This window comes from Acanthochromis polyacanthus, chromosome 9 (genome assembly GCF_021347895.1).
Source record: "Acanthochromis polyacanthus isolate Apoly-LR-REF ecotype Palm Island chromosome 9, KAUST_Apoly_ChrSc, whole genome shotgun sequence".
NCBI classification, from domain to species: Eukaryota; Metazoa; Chordata; class Actinopteri; family Pomacentridae; genus Acanthochromis; species Acanthochromis polyacanthus.
The window spans coordinates 19,619,898-19,638,097 of NC_067121.1; the positions used below are offsets into that span (position 1 = coordinate 19,619,898).

Genomic DNA, 18,200 nt, shown 5'->3' on the forward strand with positions numbered 1-18,200 from the left:
ACCCACAACGGCCTGCCTGAAGTGAAGTAATTTGAGTAAGTTTCAGCCATTTGCGCTCATAATATGATTTTTTTCCATTAATTAGCATATCATTGGTCTATGTAAATTAAATTAACTGGAATAAACAGTGGAGTCTGGCTAGGATCATGCTAATGTGAGCTAACCTCCCAGTGTGGTGTCCTGTTGGGGGAACACTAATCCTCGCTTTGAGAAGCAGCTATTTTGAAAAGATCTTCATAGACCCTCCAGAAAAACGCGGGCTAAAATCCTTGATTATGCAGGCTAAAATCCTTGATTATGTGAATAAATATGCAGGGTTTTTATGCCATTTTATGCGGGGAAATTGCGGAAAGTTGCAAAGTATGTGAATAGTTGTGAAATATGCAAAAAAAATGCAAAATATGTAAGAACTGGGAAAAAGGTGATTCTTCTCCTACATCCTGTTACTAGGCTACCACTGAATGAAAAAGAGCAATATAAAGATAAACAGACATACTACATGCAAGACACATCACAGTAAGTGCTGCCAATGTTTAATTTATTGTCAGCTTAAGCATGACTTAAACATTCCTCAATCACAAATTTCTCAGAAATAAAACATTCTTTCTGCTTAGTTATACTTTGAGGTAGAGCAAACTACCTGCTCCAGTGTCGTGGAGAAGTTGTTACCGACACATTTCTGTCGGCCGCCAAACCGTGGTTGGGCAGCCTCGGGTAGTGCTAGCCCGCCTAGCTTAGTATGGCTCGTTGGTGGTAACAGCCAATATATAGTCCAACAAAACTTTGCAGTTGGGAAGAACAGGGCACTTTATTTAACCGCAGTGACTGTCTACACTTACTGCTTGGAGCATACATCAACTTCTCATACTTCTTTTCAATAACTTCCGTCTCATCATGTGCAGCTCGACATATCTCCGTCTCTGCTTCCGACACACACCCGCCACGGGCCCCATTACGTACTCTTTACTCGCATACATACACACAAACTCACACACACACACCCAGTCCCCCACCTCTACGTGCCTAGGTTAAAGGAGCAGGCTTGGCCTGCAACAAAGTGCTTCAACACAGTTGATTTTCTTCGGTGCTCCAGAACGATGTTGCACGGGGTGCAAAAAGTTTCCCCCCACTTTCATGCAGTAAATCTGGGTAGAGTGTTGCCAACTTAGCAACTTTCTCGCTAAATCTAGCGACTTTTCAAAACTCCTAGCGACTTTTTTTTGTCAAAAGCGACTAGCGACAAATCTAGCGACTTTTTCTGCCGTTTTGGAGACTCTGATAGGAAAACTCAGCTCATTCTGCAGTTACTGTTTTCAACAAGCAGCAGGTGCTGCTGTGAGCTTCTCCCCCTCCCAAAGCACAGGCTGTCAGTCCAGTAACCCCGCAGCAGACCCAGTGAGGGGAGGGGGAGACCACATCACTCCGCGGCCAGACAGCAGATGAATCGCGCATGCGCAAAGTCATTACAGATCCCATCCAGACTTACGGAGCCATATAAACAAAAATGTTTCTTCACTGTCATGCTAAAATAAACCACAGCATTTAGCCTCTAGTGAAAAAACATATTTTGGGAGTTTTATACTCACTTTTTGGTCTCTTCCACAACGTTATTCCTCTCTCCTACAACGTTGATTACAATTACATGCAAACTGGGAATTATGCAAAGTAGGCAATGACATCATTTAGCAACTTCTAGCGACTTTTAGGACAGCCAATAGCGACTTTCCTTACTGAGGAGTTGGCAACAGTGTCTGGGTACTGTTTTGCCCGGTCTCTGGCTGAAATATTCGTAGGTAAATGTGATCATAGATATACTAGATGCCTCGCCGGCCAATGAGCGATGCGTCAGTGCGCCGCCATCTTGGAACAGGAGCAAGCGGGAGTAAACAAACTAGCGATAAGCGTGTTTATCACACACCGACTGACAAAAAAGCTCAAAATGCCACAGTCTTGTGCTGCCTGGGGCTGCACAATACAACACAACCCAAACACAAGGGCACAAGGAATCACATTCCACAAGTGAGTATGTCCTTTCCATTGAACTTTTCACAGATTTTACCAGATATTGTAGCAGAAACCCATGGTATGATACCAAGACGTTGTCAGTCTGTCACTTCTTGATGTGGCTATATCTTTGGAGAAGTGCACACAGAGATGGCAAATTGGGTTTCAGAAATAAACTCATACTGAACTGAGAAAAGGATATATTGTTTTTGATGAGCAGTATCTAGCTTTTTTTCATGCACACATAGAACACAAGTAAATTGAAGAATTTAGGCATGGTTCCAACTTTGTGCCAGCTATGTGCTGAGTTGAGTTGAGTTTGAGTTGAGTTTGAGTTTATTTCGAGCTTTTACAAGGTAAAGTTTATACATGTTGTGAACAGTTCCTTGGCAGTTTTTCTACTATTTCAAGATGTTTTGATACAATTTCTTTGAACCTCATAAACATATCAAACATGTCATACAAAAAGAAAAAAAAAAGAAGAAGAAAAAAAGAAACCCCACACAAAAAAAGAAAAACAAAAAGCTCGAAAGGGAGTGGTGAGAAGTAAAACTTATTAAGCTCCCACCCCCTTTACATCAATATTTACAAGCTGCATGCAATGTCTTTTCTCAGATACATCATCATTCGGTGCGTTGAAATAATATAAATATACAATTATACATTTACATCTACACATATCTATTTATACAACCTTATATACTTGTCTACCTATGCAAACATACACTCATAGCTCTTTTTATACACCTATTTACACATACAAATATATATATATACATACATACATACATATATATATATATATACACACGTGGACAAAATTGTTGGTACCCCTCAGTTAAAGAAGGAAAAACCCACAATTCTCACTGAAATCACTTGACACCCACAAAAGTAACAATAAATAAAAAATTTATTGAAAATTAAATAATCAAAAACAGCCATCACTTTTGAATTGTTGATTAACATAATTATTTAAAAAAACAAACTAATGAAACAGGCCTGGACAAAAATGATGGTACCTCTATAAAAGATTGAAAACTATTTGACCAGAGTGACATGATTAACTCAGGTGTGTCATTTAATTGACATCACAGGTGTTTCCAAACTCATAATCAGTCAGTCTGCCTATTTAAAGGGAGACAAGTAGTCACCCTGCTGTTTGGTGAAAAGGTGTGTACCACATTGAACATGGACAACAGAAAGCGAAGGAGAGAATTGTCCCAGGACATCCGAAAAAAAATTATAGACAAACATCTTAAAGGTAAAGGCTATAAGACCATCTCTAAACAGCTTGAAGTTCCTGTGACAACAGTGGCTCATATTATTCAGAAGTTCAAGACCCACGGGACAGTAGCCAACCTCCCTGGACGTGGCCGCAAGAGGAAAATTGATGACAAATTGAAGAGACGGATCGTTGGAATTGTATCCAAAGAGCCCAGAGCAACCTCCAAAGAAATTAAAGGTGAACTCCAAGGCCAAGGTACATCAGTGTCAGATCGCACCATTCGTCGTTGTTTGAGCCAAAGTGGACTTCATGGGAGACGACCAAGGAGGACACCACTGCTGAAAAAAACTCATAAAAAAGCCAGACTGGAATTTGCAAAAATGCATGTTGACAAGCCACAACGCTTCTGGGAGAATGTCCTTTGGACAGATGAGACCAAACTGGAGCTTTTTGGTAAGGCACATCAACTCTATGTTCATAGACTCAAAAACCAAGCATACGAAGAAAAGAACACTGTCCCTACGGTGAAACATGGAGGAGGCTCAGTAATGTTTTGGGGCTGCTTTGCTACATCTGGCACAGGGTGTCTTGAAAGTGTGCAAGGTACGATGAAATCTGAAGACTATCAAGGCATTCTGGAGAGAAATGTGCTGCCTAGTGTCAGAAAGCTTGGTCTCAGTCGCAGGTCATGGGTCTTCCAACAGGACAACGATCCAAAACACACAGCCAAAAACACCCAAGAATGGCTGAGAGAAAAGCGTTGGACTATTCTAAAGTGGCCTTCTATGAGCCCAGATCTGAATCCCATTGAACATATGTGGAAGGAGCTGAAACATGCCATTTGGAGAAGACACCCATCAAACCTGAGACAAGTGGAGCTGTTTGCTCATGAGGAGTGGGCCAAAATACCTGTTGACAGCTGCAGAACGCTCATTGACAAATACAGAAATCGTTTAATTGCAGTGATTGCCTCAAAAGGTTGTGCAACAAAATATTAAGTTATGGGTACCATCATTTTTGTCCAGCCCTATTTCATTAGTTTGTTTTTTTAAATAATTATGTTAATCAACAATTCAAAAGTGATGGCTGATTTTGATTATTTAATTTTCAATAAATTTTTATTTATTGTTACTTTTGTGAGTTTCAAGTGATTTCAGTGAGAATTGTGGGTTTTTCCTTCTTTAACTGAGGGGTACCAACAATTTTGTCCACGTGTGTATGTATATATATATATATATATATATATATATATATATACACACACACACACATCTACACATACAGACAGACCCATAATATATCTAGGTATATGTGTATATCCTGTATACATACATACCTTTTAGATGGTACATTGTAATGATGATACATATAGAATAATTGTTGTTCTAGTTTTACATTCATAAGATAACCATTGTGGTCAGTAGAATGGCCGCTCCAGACAATCTCCCCATGCCAGGGCCACGGCGAATCGGTAGTCCGAGAGCACCACACGGCAGCTGAGCTACAATACACAAGAGCCCCTTCTTCTCGTGCTGCAGCCATCCCAAATGTGAAGTATATAATTTTGTACACTTATTTTCTATAATTATTAGGTCCTTGCCTTATACAAAACGAGCCATGACAACTGTGTGCTGTTATTGTTGTTCCCTTTTTTTCTCAGAGTGAGGAAAATCTATGCCTGTGAGTACTGAATTACTTCTTTGTGTTATTGAATTGAGCAAGTACGATGCTGTTGAGTTTGATCTTGTACTATTTTCCGCGACCGCCATGCTAACCGTTAGCATGTCAATGGGTTTTCCCATAGGAATTAGCATCAAGCTAGCGGACTTTGTTTATACGCGTATTTTCGTGTATGTCGTTACTTATTGTATTTTTCTTGTCTATTCAGTTTTACAGTAATTCGTGTGGAGATAATAAAGCGTGGTCTGAACCCACAAAGCGTTGTCTTTGTATGAAGACTGTTAACTATCTGCCAACTTGACAAGACTAGGGAGGGCAGAATATCTAGCTTTTTTTCATGCACGCATGGAACACAAGTAAATTGAAGAATTTAGGCATGGTTCCAACTTTGTGCCAGCTTTGAAAATTCTTTAGTAGTAAAGCAATGAAAATGAGAAAATAGAAAAACCCTCAAAATTTTTATTAACTTAAAGCTCGTGTCCGGAGTTTCCGTTTGTTTTCAATTTATGTATCATTGTTTAACAAAGCTCAAATGTGTTAGTCTAGTTCGATACTATAATATAATGTTAGTATGATGCATTATGAAAATTTATTCATGAGTTCCGCCTTCCTCTCATAGACCCCCATGTTATTCCCAGAGCCCTAGAGATAGTAAGAGTTGCGACACTCATGCTCTCGCAGCGGGGCGGTCACGTGGTTCATGTAAGCCTGAATAGTTCCAAACAGGAACTAAACAAGCCTCCACAACCCGGAAGTAGACTGGAAGAAAGCGTACAACGGCACCCTATGGGAGTGTCGCAACTCTTACTATCTCTAGAGTTCTGGTTATTCCAAAAAGCGCCGGTCGCTGCCGACCAATCAAGTTCGAGCTTCAGCTTTGTCATGCAACGGTTACGCGCACAGCAAGCAAGCCCATGCAGAGGTGGGCGAGCTACGCACTACTGTCCTGCACTGCGCACATTTGTTTTGCTTGTGGAGGAGAGAGCATCAGGGATCAGCAACTTCCAGAAAAGTTACCAATCCCACGGCTTGTCAGGCCAAGAGACTGTAGGACGTTTTTTGGCTCGGGGTGCTTGCGTCGCTCCCCGACCACGGCCTCCATAGCCCGCCTGACGGCTTCGTTTAGATGCCTGACCTCTGGAGGAAGATGTTGGGGCGTCTGGGACATACTCTTCGTCAGAGGAGTCATGCAATTCTGAACTCTAGATAGAAATAAATAAACAATGTAACACATATACACGCGTAAATGCACTAAGTTTGATAAACAACGTCATCGAGAGGGATACACGAGTGTAATCACATATTGAAACTTTACTCGTTTGTCCGAGCAGATTCATGTTATTTTGGTATTAGGACAAGTTAGACTCAATACAGAATTCTAACGTAATTCCTTTATTATTTAATAAATGTACTAAATGTAGAAGAGTCAGGGTTCTCGCTAGGATTTTTTTTCAGCCGAACGGCAGGTCCTCCTGCACACGCGCGCGCGCAATAGATGAGAACGCGCACACGCAATAGACAGGAACGGGTCAATCGACAGGAAAGTACGGCTGAGGTGGGGAGACATAAATTAACCTAGATAGGCACCCAGTTGATAAAAACAAACGCACATGGCGTTATCTGTCAAAATAACAGCGCAGCGGCCCTAATCACAGTGTTAACCCTTCCTGTTCGGCCCCCGACCGTGGTCAGGAAGCCCGGGGTTAACCCCCTTCACTTCCTCAACAGCCGTAGAGGCAAAGACACAGGAGCCCAGCCGTATCAAAGAACACTGCAGACTTTATTGTCTATCAACAGCGACTGAACCGCACAGTAAGGCCAACCAAGCAACTACACACCTTCTCTCCTCCTCCGACTGCGCGTCTCTCTCACTCGCTCTCCCACTCCCTCCCCCTCTCTCCCACTCTCATGACAGAGCCACACACTCTCATAAAAACAGCGTAATCTTTGAAATGCGCTGGCGTAGCGGCCCTAATCACAGCGTAATCTTTTAAACTGAGCGTAACGGGCTGTTAAGACTGCGTAACGGCCTGTTACCCTGAAATGCGCTGGCGAGAACCCTGAGAGTGGAAAACAGCAAAACAGGCAAGATGCTGCAGTACTCCGGGCACTCCTCTCAGGTACTGCGCGCGTGCACAAATAAAGGGGCGAAATCAGAGGGAGGGAGAGACCAACAGTGTTTTGGGAGACGCTGCGATTCAAACTCCGGACACGAGCTTTAATATTAACCTTCAATGTAATTTCAAGATAATTGTTCAAAGATGTTAATCCCATATGGAAATGCGACACAAAAAAGGAATAATCAGTAGACTAAATAAATAAAACTTAGAAGCTGCTTATCATGGTGATGAGAGAAACCTGACATCACAACAGGTCAACACAACAAACAGTTGCAGGAAAAGGGTCCCTAAAACTTGTTGTGCTGATTGACACCATCTCTTTGGGAGTGTAATCAAAAGACGACCTTGTAAGCTTTCAAATGAGCCATACCATGTCGAAATCTATGCATTACAAGGTAAGTTATGAGCGGAAAACTGTGTCTGTGTAATGGTCTCGCATATACCAGACGTTGGTTGTTTACAACTTCACTTCCGCTCCAAGATGGCGGCGCACTGACGCATCGCCAGCCTATGCTGGACAGTGGCGCGAGGCATCTAGTATATCTATGAATGTGATCTTTGAGCATTCGCCATTCTTGTTTTTCGTCTCTGAGCACCGCACTCCGCATCAGCTCGTGCTTGTGTGTGTGAATGCGCAAACTGATGATGTCAGGCCGGGCGTCACATAAAAACTCACTCACAACTCCATTTATATTGGTTATAGTTGTCTCATTTTATGCCGAAACTGTGAAATCAAGCGGAACCCGCATATTTCTCTTTTTTTCGTGGAAATGTGAGATTCTTGCTGGAATTATGTGCTGTTTTGCCGGGATTATGCGGCCTTTTGGGAAATAATTGACCCCCGCATAATCAGCAGCATTTTGGTGATTAATGTGGGAATTCATGCGATCGCATAATCGCGTTTTTCTGGAGGGTCTATCTTTAGGTCAAAGCAAATAATAACAGTTGAAACACCTAATTTCCACAATTGTCTAAGTTATACATTTGTTATCTTTCATTCGGCATACATTAAAACTCCCGGAATGTATTTTTTTCAATAAAATAATCAAATTTGAGGAAGACTTTTGGCTGTTTGCGAGATTTCAATTGTGTTTTCAAAGCAGTTCATGCACTAAAAGTTTATTTTACCACAATAAAGTGTATTTATGGAAGACAAATTGAATAATAGAATACAAAGTAAAAGTGAAAATGACAATTTTTTAATAATACGGGTTAAAAAACAGACTGTGTCGTGCCTCTTAAAAATATTTACACAAATGAAAAGCTTGGTTGTCACTCACAAATTTCTTCTAGAGTGATGAATGCTGCTGTGTCATTGTTACTCCCATCTCCGTCTCTTTCACATGGTCCAGGGAGATGCCTCCTAAATCTTTGGGCTCCAAATATGTAGAACAGGGGACTCAGGCAGCAATAGAAGTGAGTCAGTGGGTAAATAATGAACATGGCATGATGCCATCCATACATCAGTTCAAGTCTGGATTCAAATATGTTCATGAAGGATAGGGCATGCATAAAGACTGTGATAACGTGAGGAGCCAAACAAAGAAAACAACAAATAGTTATCCCTAAAATCAGTTTTGAAGGCTGGTCCTGTCTCGTTATCTTGCGCTGTTTAATAGTTATCCACATGTGGACATAGCAGAATGTGATGACAGTAAAAGGAAGGAGGAAGAAAAGGGTCACATCAAAGCAGATGCTAACAATCATCATATATGGTGACTCTACACCTGTACACACTTTACCAAAACTCACATCTATGACTGCACTTGTCACTGAATTTTTAATACTAGAAACAGCACATGCGAGCCATATCACAATGCTGCCCACAAGGACACGCCGTTTACTGAAGGCCTGTGAAGACAGACGTGAAGCGTGAACAACAGTCATATAACAATGTAAAATCACAGCAGTGAGTATTATCACATAACTGTTCATTCCCAGGATATTAAACCCTCTCACAGTTCCACAGGCCCACTCCCCAAACACCCAGTTGTGGAGAGCATCGCTGGCCATAAAGGGCAGGGTCACGGTGAAGCAAAGGTTGGAAACTGTGAGTTGCAGAAGGAAGATGTCACACGTGGTCCTCCAGGCTCGTTCCTTCAGAAGGACCCAGAGCAGGAAGCTGTTTCCCATCAAACTGATGCAGAAGATGAGGGTGCAGCACACAGCAGCATAGACTTGAAATGCTGATTGCTCTTCTTGAGGTTTTTCCACAGTCGTTTCAATGTACTCGTAGAACAGAAAGTCATGGTAATCTTCATAGTGATAATAACTGTAAGGGGCCATTCCTTACTTGTTGAAGTCTTGTGAGAAAAATGACAACTGATCTATTGAAAAAAGGAGGACATGGTGTTTGTTTTTAAGAATTATTTAAAATCACAATACATTCTACACATGTTTTTTCAAATCACAAGAATCTAAAACAATGAATTTTAATCAATAATGTTTTTCATCCCTGGAGGTCCTTCTTCTGGGACCAGGTCTTATCTGTTAAAAACATGACCAGTGTCCGTTGCTGAGTGTGGCACAGTGGATGAAGACTGATATGACAGCATCAGTGTTACTGACTCATTGTTCAAGGCTGCTATTTACTCTCTGATTTATCGTTTTGATTAAGTGGAAGCAAAAATGATAATTTGGAGGGTTTTTAGATCTCTCTCTGGCCAGGTTTTTTAGACAGATAGGCTAAATGTGCTTCAAAATTCTCTAAAATGTCTTATCTAAGGAGTCCAAGGTGGTTCACATTGTCTTTACTATTTGGTAACTGTTACTGGCTACATTTGAGGATGTTTATCAGGTGGAGTTATAATTTTTTTTAAGACTTGAACTTCAGGGATATGTACAGTCTGACACCAATCTGTCAGGCATACCTAAATATAAGTAATGTAGTCTAATCTCAGCAGCCTTGCATTGACTCTCACCATTTGAATCATCCCATAAACCTGTGTTAGGAGGTGTCTCTTTTAATGTAGTTTTAAAGGCTGCAGTTTGCTGTCATGCTATGTTCATTGGAATAAATTTGAATGCATGAGTCAATGACGAATCTGCTCAAAGCTATTGGATGATAGAAAAATTCATCTTTGACCTGTGAATAAACTGCAATTCTACAACCCCCAGCATGCCTTGAAAAAGTAGAGGACTATGTCAGGTTTCTCTGTTTGTCATCGCTACATGACCATCAACAAATGAAAATAGTTTGCATTAAATCTTGACTTGATATTCACTATAAAGGTATTTTGTCCCTTCAGTACATTTAGTCCAAGTTTCAAGTTTTGATAGACATTCTCAGACTTTAATATTGTGTTTTCATAGTGTCTGTAAAATGATATCACTTGCTGATTTACATGGAATAAAACTGTGTAATTTTTACAGTCACACATCATAAATGAACTAATTGCTATTTGTGAAAGATTTTTGATGTGGACATTATGTACAGTTTTGACCTGTTCTCTTTCAGTGAAATGAATGAATACGTGAATAAATGTGCTGTGACATAACTGAAAACAGATAAAATACCAGAGACCTTACCTCAGGCTTGTACTCTGGGTCACTCGAGGTGCTGCTCAATGTTTCTGTCAGTGACTGTGTCATTTGTGTCTTATATATGCAATACTACCAGGGAGTTTCAGTCCATCTGGTACCGGAGAAAAGTACTATCACAGCAGAATTTGAGTACCATCCTATTATGACATGCTGGACTAGATTTTGTTGGAAAAGAGAAGTGAAAGCCACTGGACAGGAATTTCAACACCATTTTAGTAGCCCATCAAGTGGGAGAGTAGCAATGAAAATCATTCATTATCATACATACATTCTGACATGCATTCATTTTGGATATTCCACTTTGGAAGGCAAATCCACAGAATAATAGATGTAGATTCATAGGTGATTGACAGAAAAACACAAAATAAAATGTCATTAATCAGAGTGAATCACATATGGTTATGTTTGCTGTAATAAAATGTACAATGGAATCAGGTGATCAACATACTTTTGAAGCCACTCTTATTATAACACAGTTTGATTGGAGAGTAGATAGCCACACTTAATTACAGGATGAAAGCTGGATGAAAGTTGGTATATTACAAATCGTTGCTGTCAAGCTTCTTATTACATATACTAAGAGCCCAGTGTGTCAGGTGCCTTTACATTAATGTGGAGGATGCCTCTTTGCCACCAGAGCAGCTCGAATTTTCCGTGAGCCCACGTGACAGCACTGCCGCAGAACGTTGTTATTCCTACCAGCTTGAACCAGTCTGCAAATTCTCCTCTGGCCTTTGTAATTAACAAGGTGTTAATCCCTCTCATTAACAGCTGCCACTCACTGGATGTTTTTTGCACCATTCTCTGTAAACTCTAGAGGAATCCCAGCAGTTTCTGAGATGCTCAAACCGGTTCCAACAACTTGAAGTCACATGGAAAATTTTACCTGAACAACTAAAATTCTTGACCATGTCTACCTGCTCTGATCACTGAGCGTATGTCTGATGTTAAGGAAGTGATTGCAGTTTGATCACTGTGCAGCACTGTGGATAGATACAGCAAGGTTTTGAGCTAATATGAAAAGGCTATAAAAGCTGCAATGCTAGCAGTTACATCTAATTAAATCCAATATTGATTCCTCTACTGACAGTTCAGATAATTTATTACATTGCATCTGATAAAATGCTGCAGGGTGACATGACAGCCAAGTGGTTAAGACACATACCACATAAACTAAAATGAACTTAGGAGCCGAGTTGCCTTTATTTAAATTGGGCTATTCAGATTGTTTAACTACAAGGATACCAATGAGGGCAATCATTTTGGGGTGTCTTTTTTAAAAAAAAATGCAATACTGTGTTATGATTAAGCAGCCAGTAGTTATTTTCAACAAAAACAATTACAAATGCTGTGATATATTTTTTCCATTGTAATTATGGCTTAAACAGTATAACTTGAATGCATCGTTCACCAAGATTTTTTAGAGATATGGCATGAAGATTACAACATTTAGAAGACAAAATTTTTAGTAATTGCCATTCTTACATGTAGATTGTGATTTTGAATGAGGTTTCCTTTCTACTGGTACAGAGTATTTTATTATATGGCCTAGATCGAGAGCTCCTCACCACTTGTTTGTGATGTGATTGTGAGTCGGCTGTGCCTGCTGCGGACGCTGTTCTGTTTGTGACCCCAGCTCTTCAGCATTTTCTTTAGGTGGCTGTTGAATTTAACTCCCACAAACACGTAAAAGACAGGGTTGAGGCAGCAGTGTGAAAAGGCAAAAAATCGGCTAATGTAAAAAGCATAATCCAATCTTTTGCTTGCTTCACAGTATTCAGCCAAAGTTTTAGCATCAGTAGCTGTCTGGGGCCACCAATACAAAGACTGTAGAAATAGTACTACATTGTACGGTAGCCATCCTACAAAGAAAACAACCATGAGAATGAAAATGAGTTTCAAAGTTTTGTTTCTTCGTCGTTGGACAGTGGGCCGCAGCAACCTGCACATAATCTGAGAATAGCAAAAAACGAATATCACTGAACTCAGTATGAAGATTGCATTTTGCTGGTAGGTCCCCCATAGTCTCCAGTAAGAATTCTCATATACACAATATTGTGAGTCCACGACTTTAGTGCAGAGGAGGGCAGGACTGGCAACCAGGATACTCACGACCCAAATGATCGCAGATGCTACGATACTGTAGAGGCCTGTGGTGGACACAATGTTAGACAGAGGTTTCATCACAGCGACATAGCGGTGAATAGTCATCAGGATGAGGAGGAAACCGCTGCTGTAGAAACCAATGTAGAAGATGAAGTTCACTATTTTGCATGCAGGCTCCCCTAAAGTCCATCCATACATGTGGTAGTAGATCCAGAAGGGCAGACCTGCGGTGAAGAAGAGATCTGATACAGCCAGGTTCAAGATGAAGGCATTAGTGAGGGATTTGAGATTCTCGTACTTGACCAACACCACAATGACCAGGATGTTGCTCAACAGACTGAAGATCACCACAAAGGAGAAAAATACAGGAGTGAAGATTGCTCCAAAAAACACAACATCTGATTTGTCGCACACTTCATCCTCAGTGTAATAATCGTAATGGTATGTCTCAGTGATGCCTGTAGTGCCCGTCTCCGTATAGTAGTAGTCGGAGTCAGTTGTTGCCATTTTCCTTCAGCATGAAGAGAAAACCTAAATTTAAGAAAGGCTTTGTTAGACAGGGAAATCATACAGGCTAATATGATATTCTCCTGATACATGGGTCTCATTCCGCCTAAATTTACTGAATGACCCTGATTTTTAATTTTTTTTTAAATGTTGGACATTCATTGAGTTGACCATGTGCAAATTCTGGGGTCAAAAGTCACATTAGTTCTTGAGTTAAAAATTCACAAAGAGGGGTTGGGTCATGTTGACTTTTGCATTGCTTTCTTTGTCCCAATCTGTGGAGCTCGGTTTCTTAAGTGTCAAAATTTTAGTCATAATGTAGCTAGAGTCCTGACATTTTTAAGGCTCATTTTATGTGCACATATGGTCTTCAATGTCAATGTTTCTATGTACTTCAATATACCATCACCACGAATCCTTTATTTTTCACCCTAATCTGCTAAATTTCTTTTCCTGTGATTGACACCAGCATATTGCCGGTCAGAGGCATATTTTATGAGAAAGAAACAATGATGGTTATTGTACAATTAGAATTATAAAACAATGTTTACAACATTATGCACTGTAAAAACAACATGGACAAAATGTTCAGAAACAGACCACACTTTGGAAAGTCTGTCACCCACAGACCATGTTCTGAGAATTTCTTCTTCTGAAGCCATTTGGCCTAATGACAGATCTTTACATAATATGCATCCAAATTGTATAACATCAGCATCTTTTGGAAAATCCAGGAAAATCCAGAAAACTTTGAAACAGGGATTTAATGTTGACATCAGTATACCAGCTATTGTTGCTGCCAACTTTCCCAACACAACGCCACTAAGTCTTTGCTGACAAGATTATAAATGAACAGAAGAACAGACCTCGAACAAGAAATCAAAAACAAGTAAAAATGTACACTATGGGTCAAATGTTTGAGAATGCCTCAATTTTTCTTTTTTTTTTTTAAATTGAAATTCAAATAGTTCAAGTCCAATGAATAGCTTGAAATGGTACGAAGGTAAATGGTGAACTGAGGTTCAAAAAAACAGGAAAAATAATGTACATTTCAGAATTTACAAAAAGGGTTTTTTTCAAGGCACAAGAAACTCGTTAACAACTTAAAGCTGTTTTGCAGCAATGGAAGTTGACCAAGCCTTGAAAGTTGATGCTCCCAAATCCTACAGGTGTCCCAACTTTTCTTGATTACTTACAACCCCCTCTGTCTGCATTAAAGTAGTATTGGAACACACCATGGCATCATACGATCCAGAGCATTATTTGAACAGCATTGTGCTGCAGAAAGTAGTGTGTTGCTAAAAAAAAAAAAAAAGTGCAGAAAAGGCAATTAGTAATAGAAGAGAGACAGACCATCATAAGACTTAAAAATGTTCATCCTTCCTACAGAGAAATTGCAACAACAAAAAAAAAAAGTCAAGGTGTCAGTGAATACAGTTTTCTTCACCATCAAAAGGCACTGAGAAACTGGGGGAAACTCTGACAGGAAGAGGTCTGGAAGGCCCAAAGCCACAACAGAATCAGAAGACAAGCTTCTGAGAGTCAACAGCTTGGTGATAGGTGGCTCACAGAACAATGGTTTCAAGCACGGGTTAGTAGTGGCCACAGTAAGCAAGTCTCAGTTTCAACTGTGAAGAAAAGACTTGGAGTTGCAGATTTGTCAGGCCACGTTGCAGCAAGAAAGCCATTGCTCAGACATTTAAATGAGAAAAAGAGGCTTGCTTGGGCCATGAATCACCGTCAATGAACTTATGAAGACTGGAAGAAGGTAATTTGGACTGATGAATCAAAATTTGAAATCTTTGGTTCATCATGCAGAATTTTTGTATGCCATTGAGTAGACCACAGGATGGTTCCTCAGTGTATGACATCAACTGTCAAATATAGAGGAGGAAGCATGATGATCTGGGGCTGTTTTTACTGGATCCAGGTTCGGTGACTTGTACAAAATGAGATGTACCCTGAACCAAAACGGCTACTACAGTATTCTGTAGTGCCATGCAGTACCCTCTGGTATGTTCCTAGTTGGTCAGGGGTTCATTATACAGCAAGATAATGACCCAAAATAAAAGTCCAAGCTATGCCAGAACTGTCTGATGAAAAAAGAACAAGATGGTAAGCTTGAAAACATGGAGTGACAGCACAGTCTCCAGACTTAAACCCCATGGAGCTGGTTTGGGATGAACTGGACAGAAGAGTGAAAGTAAAGCAACCTACAAGTGCCACACATTTATGGGAACTTCTGCAACAGAGTTGGGAAGAACTTTCTGAAGACTATTTGGATTGGATCTATTTCCACTGGAAAGAATGCCACCAGTGTGTTCAGCTGTAACATCTGCCAAAGGTGGTTACTTTAATGAGTCAAAAGTTCAGAATACATTTTGATTTCTCAATAAATTTTTTAAACTACATTTGTTTATTTGTTCAATGCTTTCATTTCAAAGAACAATGAGACATTAAAATGCATAATTTCCAATAAAAAACTTGAAAAATTTTGGTGTTCTAAATTTTTGATTGATAGTGTACTTGACGAAATTCCTTATGGCACCACTTTTAAAAAATATATATAAAAACATTTGAAGCACTATTTTGGAAAACCATAACTTTTCCTTCAGCCCATAGAATATTAATTTTAACTCTTCCAGCTGTGGCCACTATTGAAGTGCTTTCACCTATCAAACCTGCTCAATACATGATCAGATATTTGCCATAAATGCAAAATAAGCTATTTTAATTATTTTTTTTCATATAATATGCATCTGACTGGCAACATACTCTACATTTTTGAAGCCCCTATTGGTGTCAATCACTGGAAAAAAGAAATAAATTCTGCCTCTTCCGGAGAAAAATAAAGGTTTTTATTCCTGGTGGAATATCGGAATGGAAAAAACTACTTTTGACCAAATTTGCACCATCAGATAAATGATTTTTACTGATTTGTAATTAAATTTGTAATGAATGATTTGCAGCGAGTCTACAAAATTTCAGAACTCTAGCCATATTATTTTTCAAATTATGACACTTCAAACATTGTAACACAGATTAGCAAGAACCAAGCATTTTCTTTTAGAAATTTGAAATCAAAAACTAATGTTACCTACAACCCCAGATTTTACACATTTTAATTAATAACATAAATATGCACAGCAAAAAAGCATCTGATAAATATGAGATGGTCAGATGTGAACATTATAAAAAAAAATGGTGAATTGAACTGGAATGGCCCATGACATCCTTTATTTTATCTAAATAACAAAGCCATATTTTTTCATTTATGTCTGGTTCACAAAGTTGAAAAAGTGCATATAAAATGTGCTTTAAGAATATTTTAAGATATCTTCAGACTGGTTTGGGGAAGCAGTGTCAGGACTGGCATCACAACCCAACTAAGGTACTCAGATGTGATTCAAATATCGTTGAATTCTGTTTGTCAGAAACATGCAGCCATCCGTGTGTAAGATTGAGCACAGATACAACAGCATGAAAATAAATCTCAGTTTAATTCAATTCAGATCTGAACAGGCTAGAATAGGATTTGGTTGTAGAGTTAGATTTCATTATTTTTCATGTGACTTATTTATTGGTTAGGGTATAACTCTGACCAGTTGTTTTCAGTTTGCTGCTGTGAAGGCCATTCATTTTAAATGCACAATCAAAGAAAATTAGTTTGCATTAAAAAGCTCTAACTGTTAGTCGACAGGGAGCATGGTAACAAAAATGTGTAAATGAAAAAGTCTTCAAACTATTTATATTTCCCTTTGCACAATAATGGCTTTTAAACACACTCTTTGAAATTTGTGTTTTAATAAATTTTATTTATTAAATGGATGTAAAACATAAAAACAGTTTAATTGCAATTTTGTCAAACCCAGCCTTATGAGAGACCCCAACTATAGCAAATAATTGAGAAATATGGAAACATACTTTACCTGCATAAAGGCTGCATATACACCAGAGGCCGTCACACAATATCAGTAAATGTTTGGCGGCTGAGATATGAACTTAAATATCAAGAAAAAAAAAGTGAACAGAAACCAAGCATTTCACACTTCACATTTTCACATCGTCCACACTGATAACAATTGTAGGCACTTAGTTTCATGCCATAGACTGTATATATAGTGGACGTAGCATCTGGCTCCAGAATTGAAGCCAACCCGGAAGTGTCAAAAACTTGCAATATCACGCTGTCCGCTAGGGTTGGCTCCAAAAAGGTTTTTCTCCATAGACCCCAATTCATTTTTGGAAAAAATAAAATTTGATAGACTGATGTTCTACAGCTCAGGATTTTTTTCCTGTTAGTTTTCATGATCAAAATGAGAGACCAGGTGGCCGATCATAAAATAAATCAATACTGAATTTTAAATAAATCGTTAAAGTTGGTGGAGCCAGGGGGCGTGGCTATACTTGATAGACAGCAACAGAAGCCTCTGCGGTGAAATGTGGGCGGGATAAGAGAGTCCTCAGCCAATCCTGCCCCGAGTTGCTCTCCGGTCCAGTCTGTTTGATGACGCTTTTTACGTCACTGGCTCCAAAAAATCCAAAACGGCGACCAGGACGTAGCAAAATCCGGGCTTCATTTTCTCGGCGTTGAAACCAACGGGTGACATCACGGTTAGTTTACGCCTGTTTCATGCATGTGATAAACATGATATGCCTACTCTTTTATTCCTTCCGCCATCACGCTTTTAAATGACAGTGACAGTGTTGTTTTGTAGTTTTTAATGTATTTTAGGTATGTATGGATATTGTGCACTTTGTCACTGTTACACTTTGTTGCTGGGCCCTTCACCTGACCTTTGACAGATCCAAGTCAAATGTATATTGAATGTGTGTTTAATGTCCTGTCCTGCTGCGACCCATGTCTGCAAACTGAATTGCCCATAGGGGATGAATAAAGCTATCTGAATCCTGAATGCTGAATCCTGAATGTTCCCTTTAATTCTTAATATTCCTTTTCAGTGCATACTTTTTGAGATCATAGTCCTTAATAGGGCTGTTCCCCAAGGCTATGT

The 18,200-nt window shown here is 39.5% G+C and overlaps 2 protein-coding genes across 2 annotated transcripts; both read right to left on the reverse strand.

Moving 5' to 3' along the window:
- Window positions 1-8,206: 8,206 nt before the first annotated feature.
- Window positions 8,207-10,683, reverse strand: LOC127535496 (chemokine XC receptor 1-like). The gene is made up of 2 exons (XM_051953662.1): window positions 10,558-10,683; window positions 8,207-9,356 (listed from the first exon to the last, which is right to left on the reverse strand). The coding sequence occupies exon 2, from the start codon at window positions 9,313-9,315 to the stop codon at window positions 8,302-8,304; it is 1,014 nt and encodes a 337-aa protein (XP_051809622.1). The 5' UTR covers window positions 9,316-9,356; window positions 10,558-10,683; the 3' UTR covers window positions 8,207-8,301.
- Window positions 10,684-10,767: 84 nt separating this feature from the next.
- Window positions 10,768-17,157, reverse strand: LOC110951110 (chemokine XC receptor 1-like). The gene is made up of 2 exons (XM_022194031.2): window positions 17,115-17,157; window positions 10,768-13,209 (listed from the first exon to the last, which is right to left on the reverse strand). The coding sequence occupies exon 2, from the start codon at window positions 13,183-13,185 to the stop codon at window positions 12,121-12,123; it is 1,065 nt and encodes a 354-aa protein (XP_022049723.2). The 5' UTR covers window positions 13,186-13,209; window positions 17,115-17,157; the 3' UTR covers window positions 10,768-12,120.
- Between the last annotated feature and the right edge of the window lie 1,043 nt (window positions 17,158-18,200).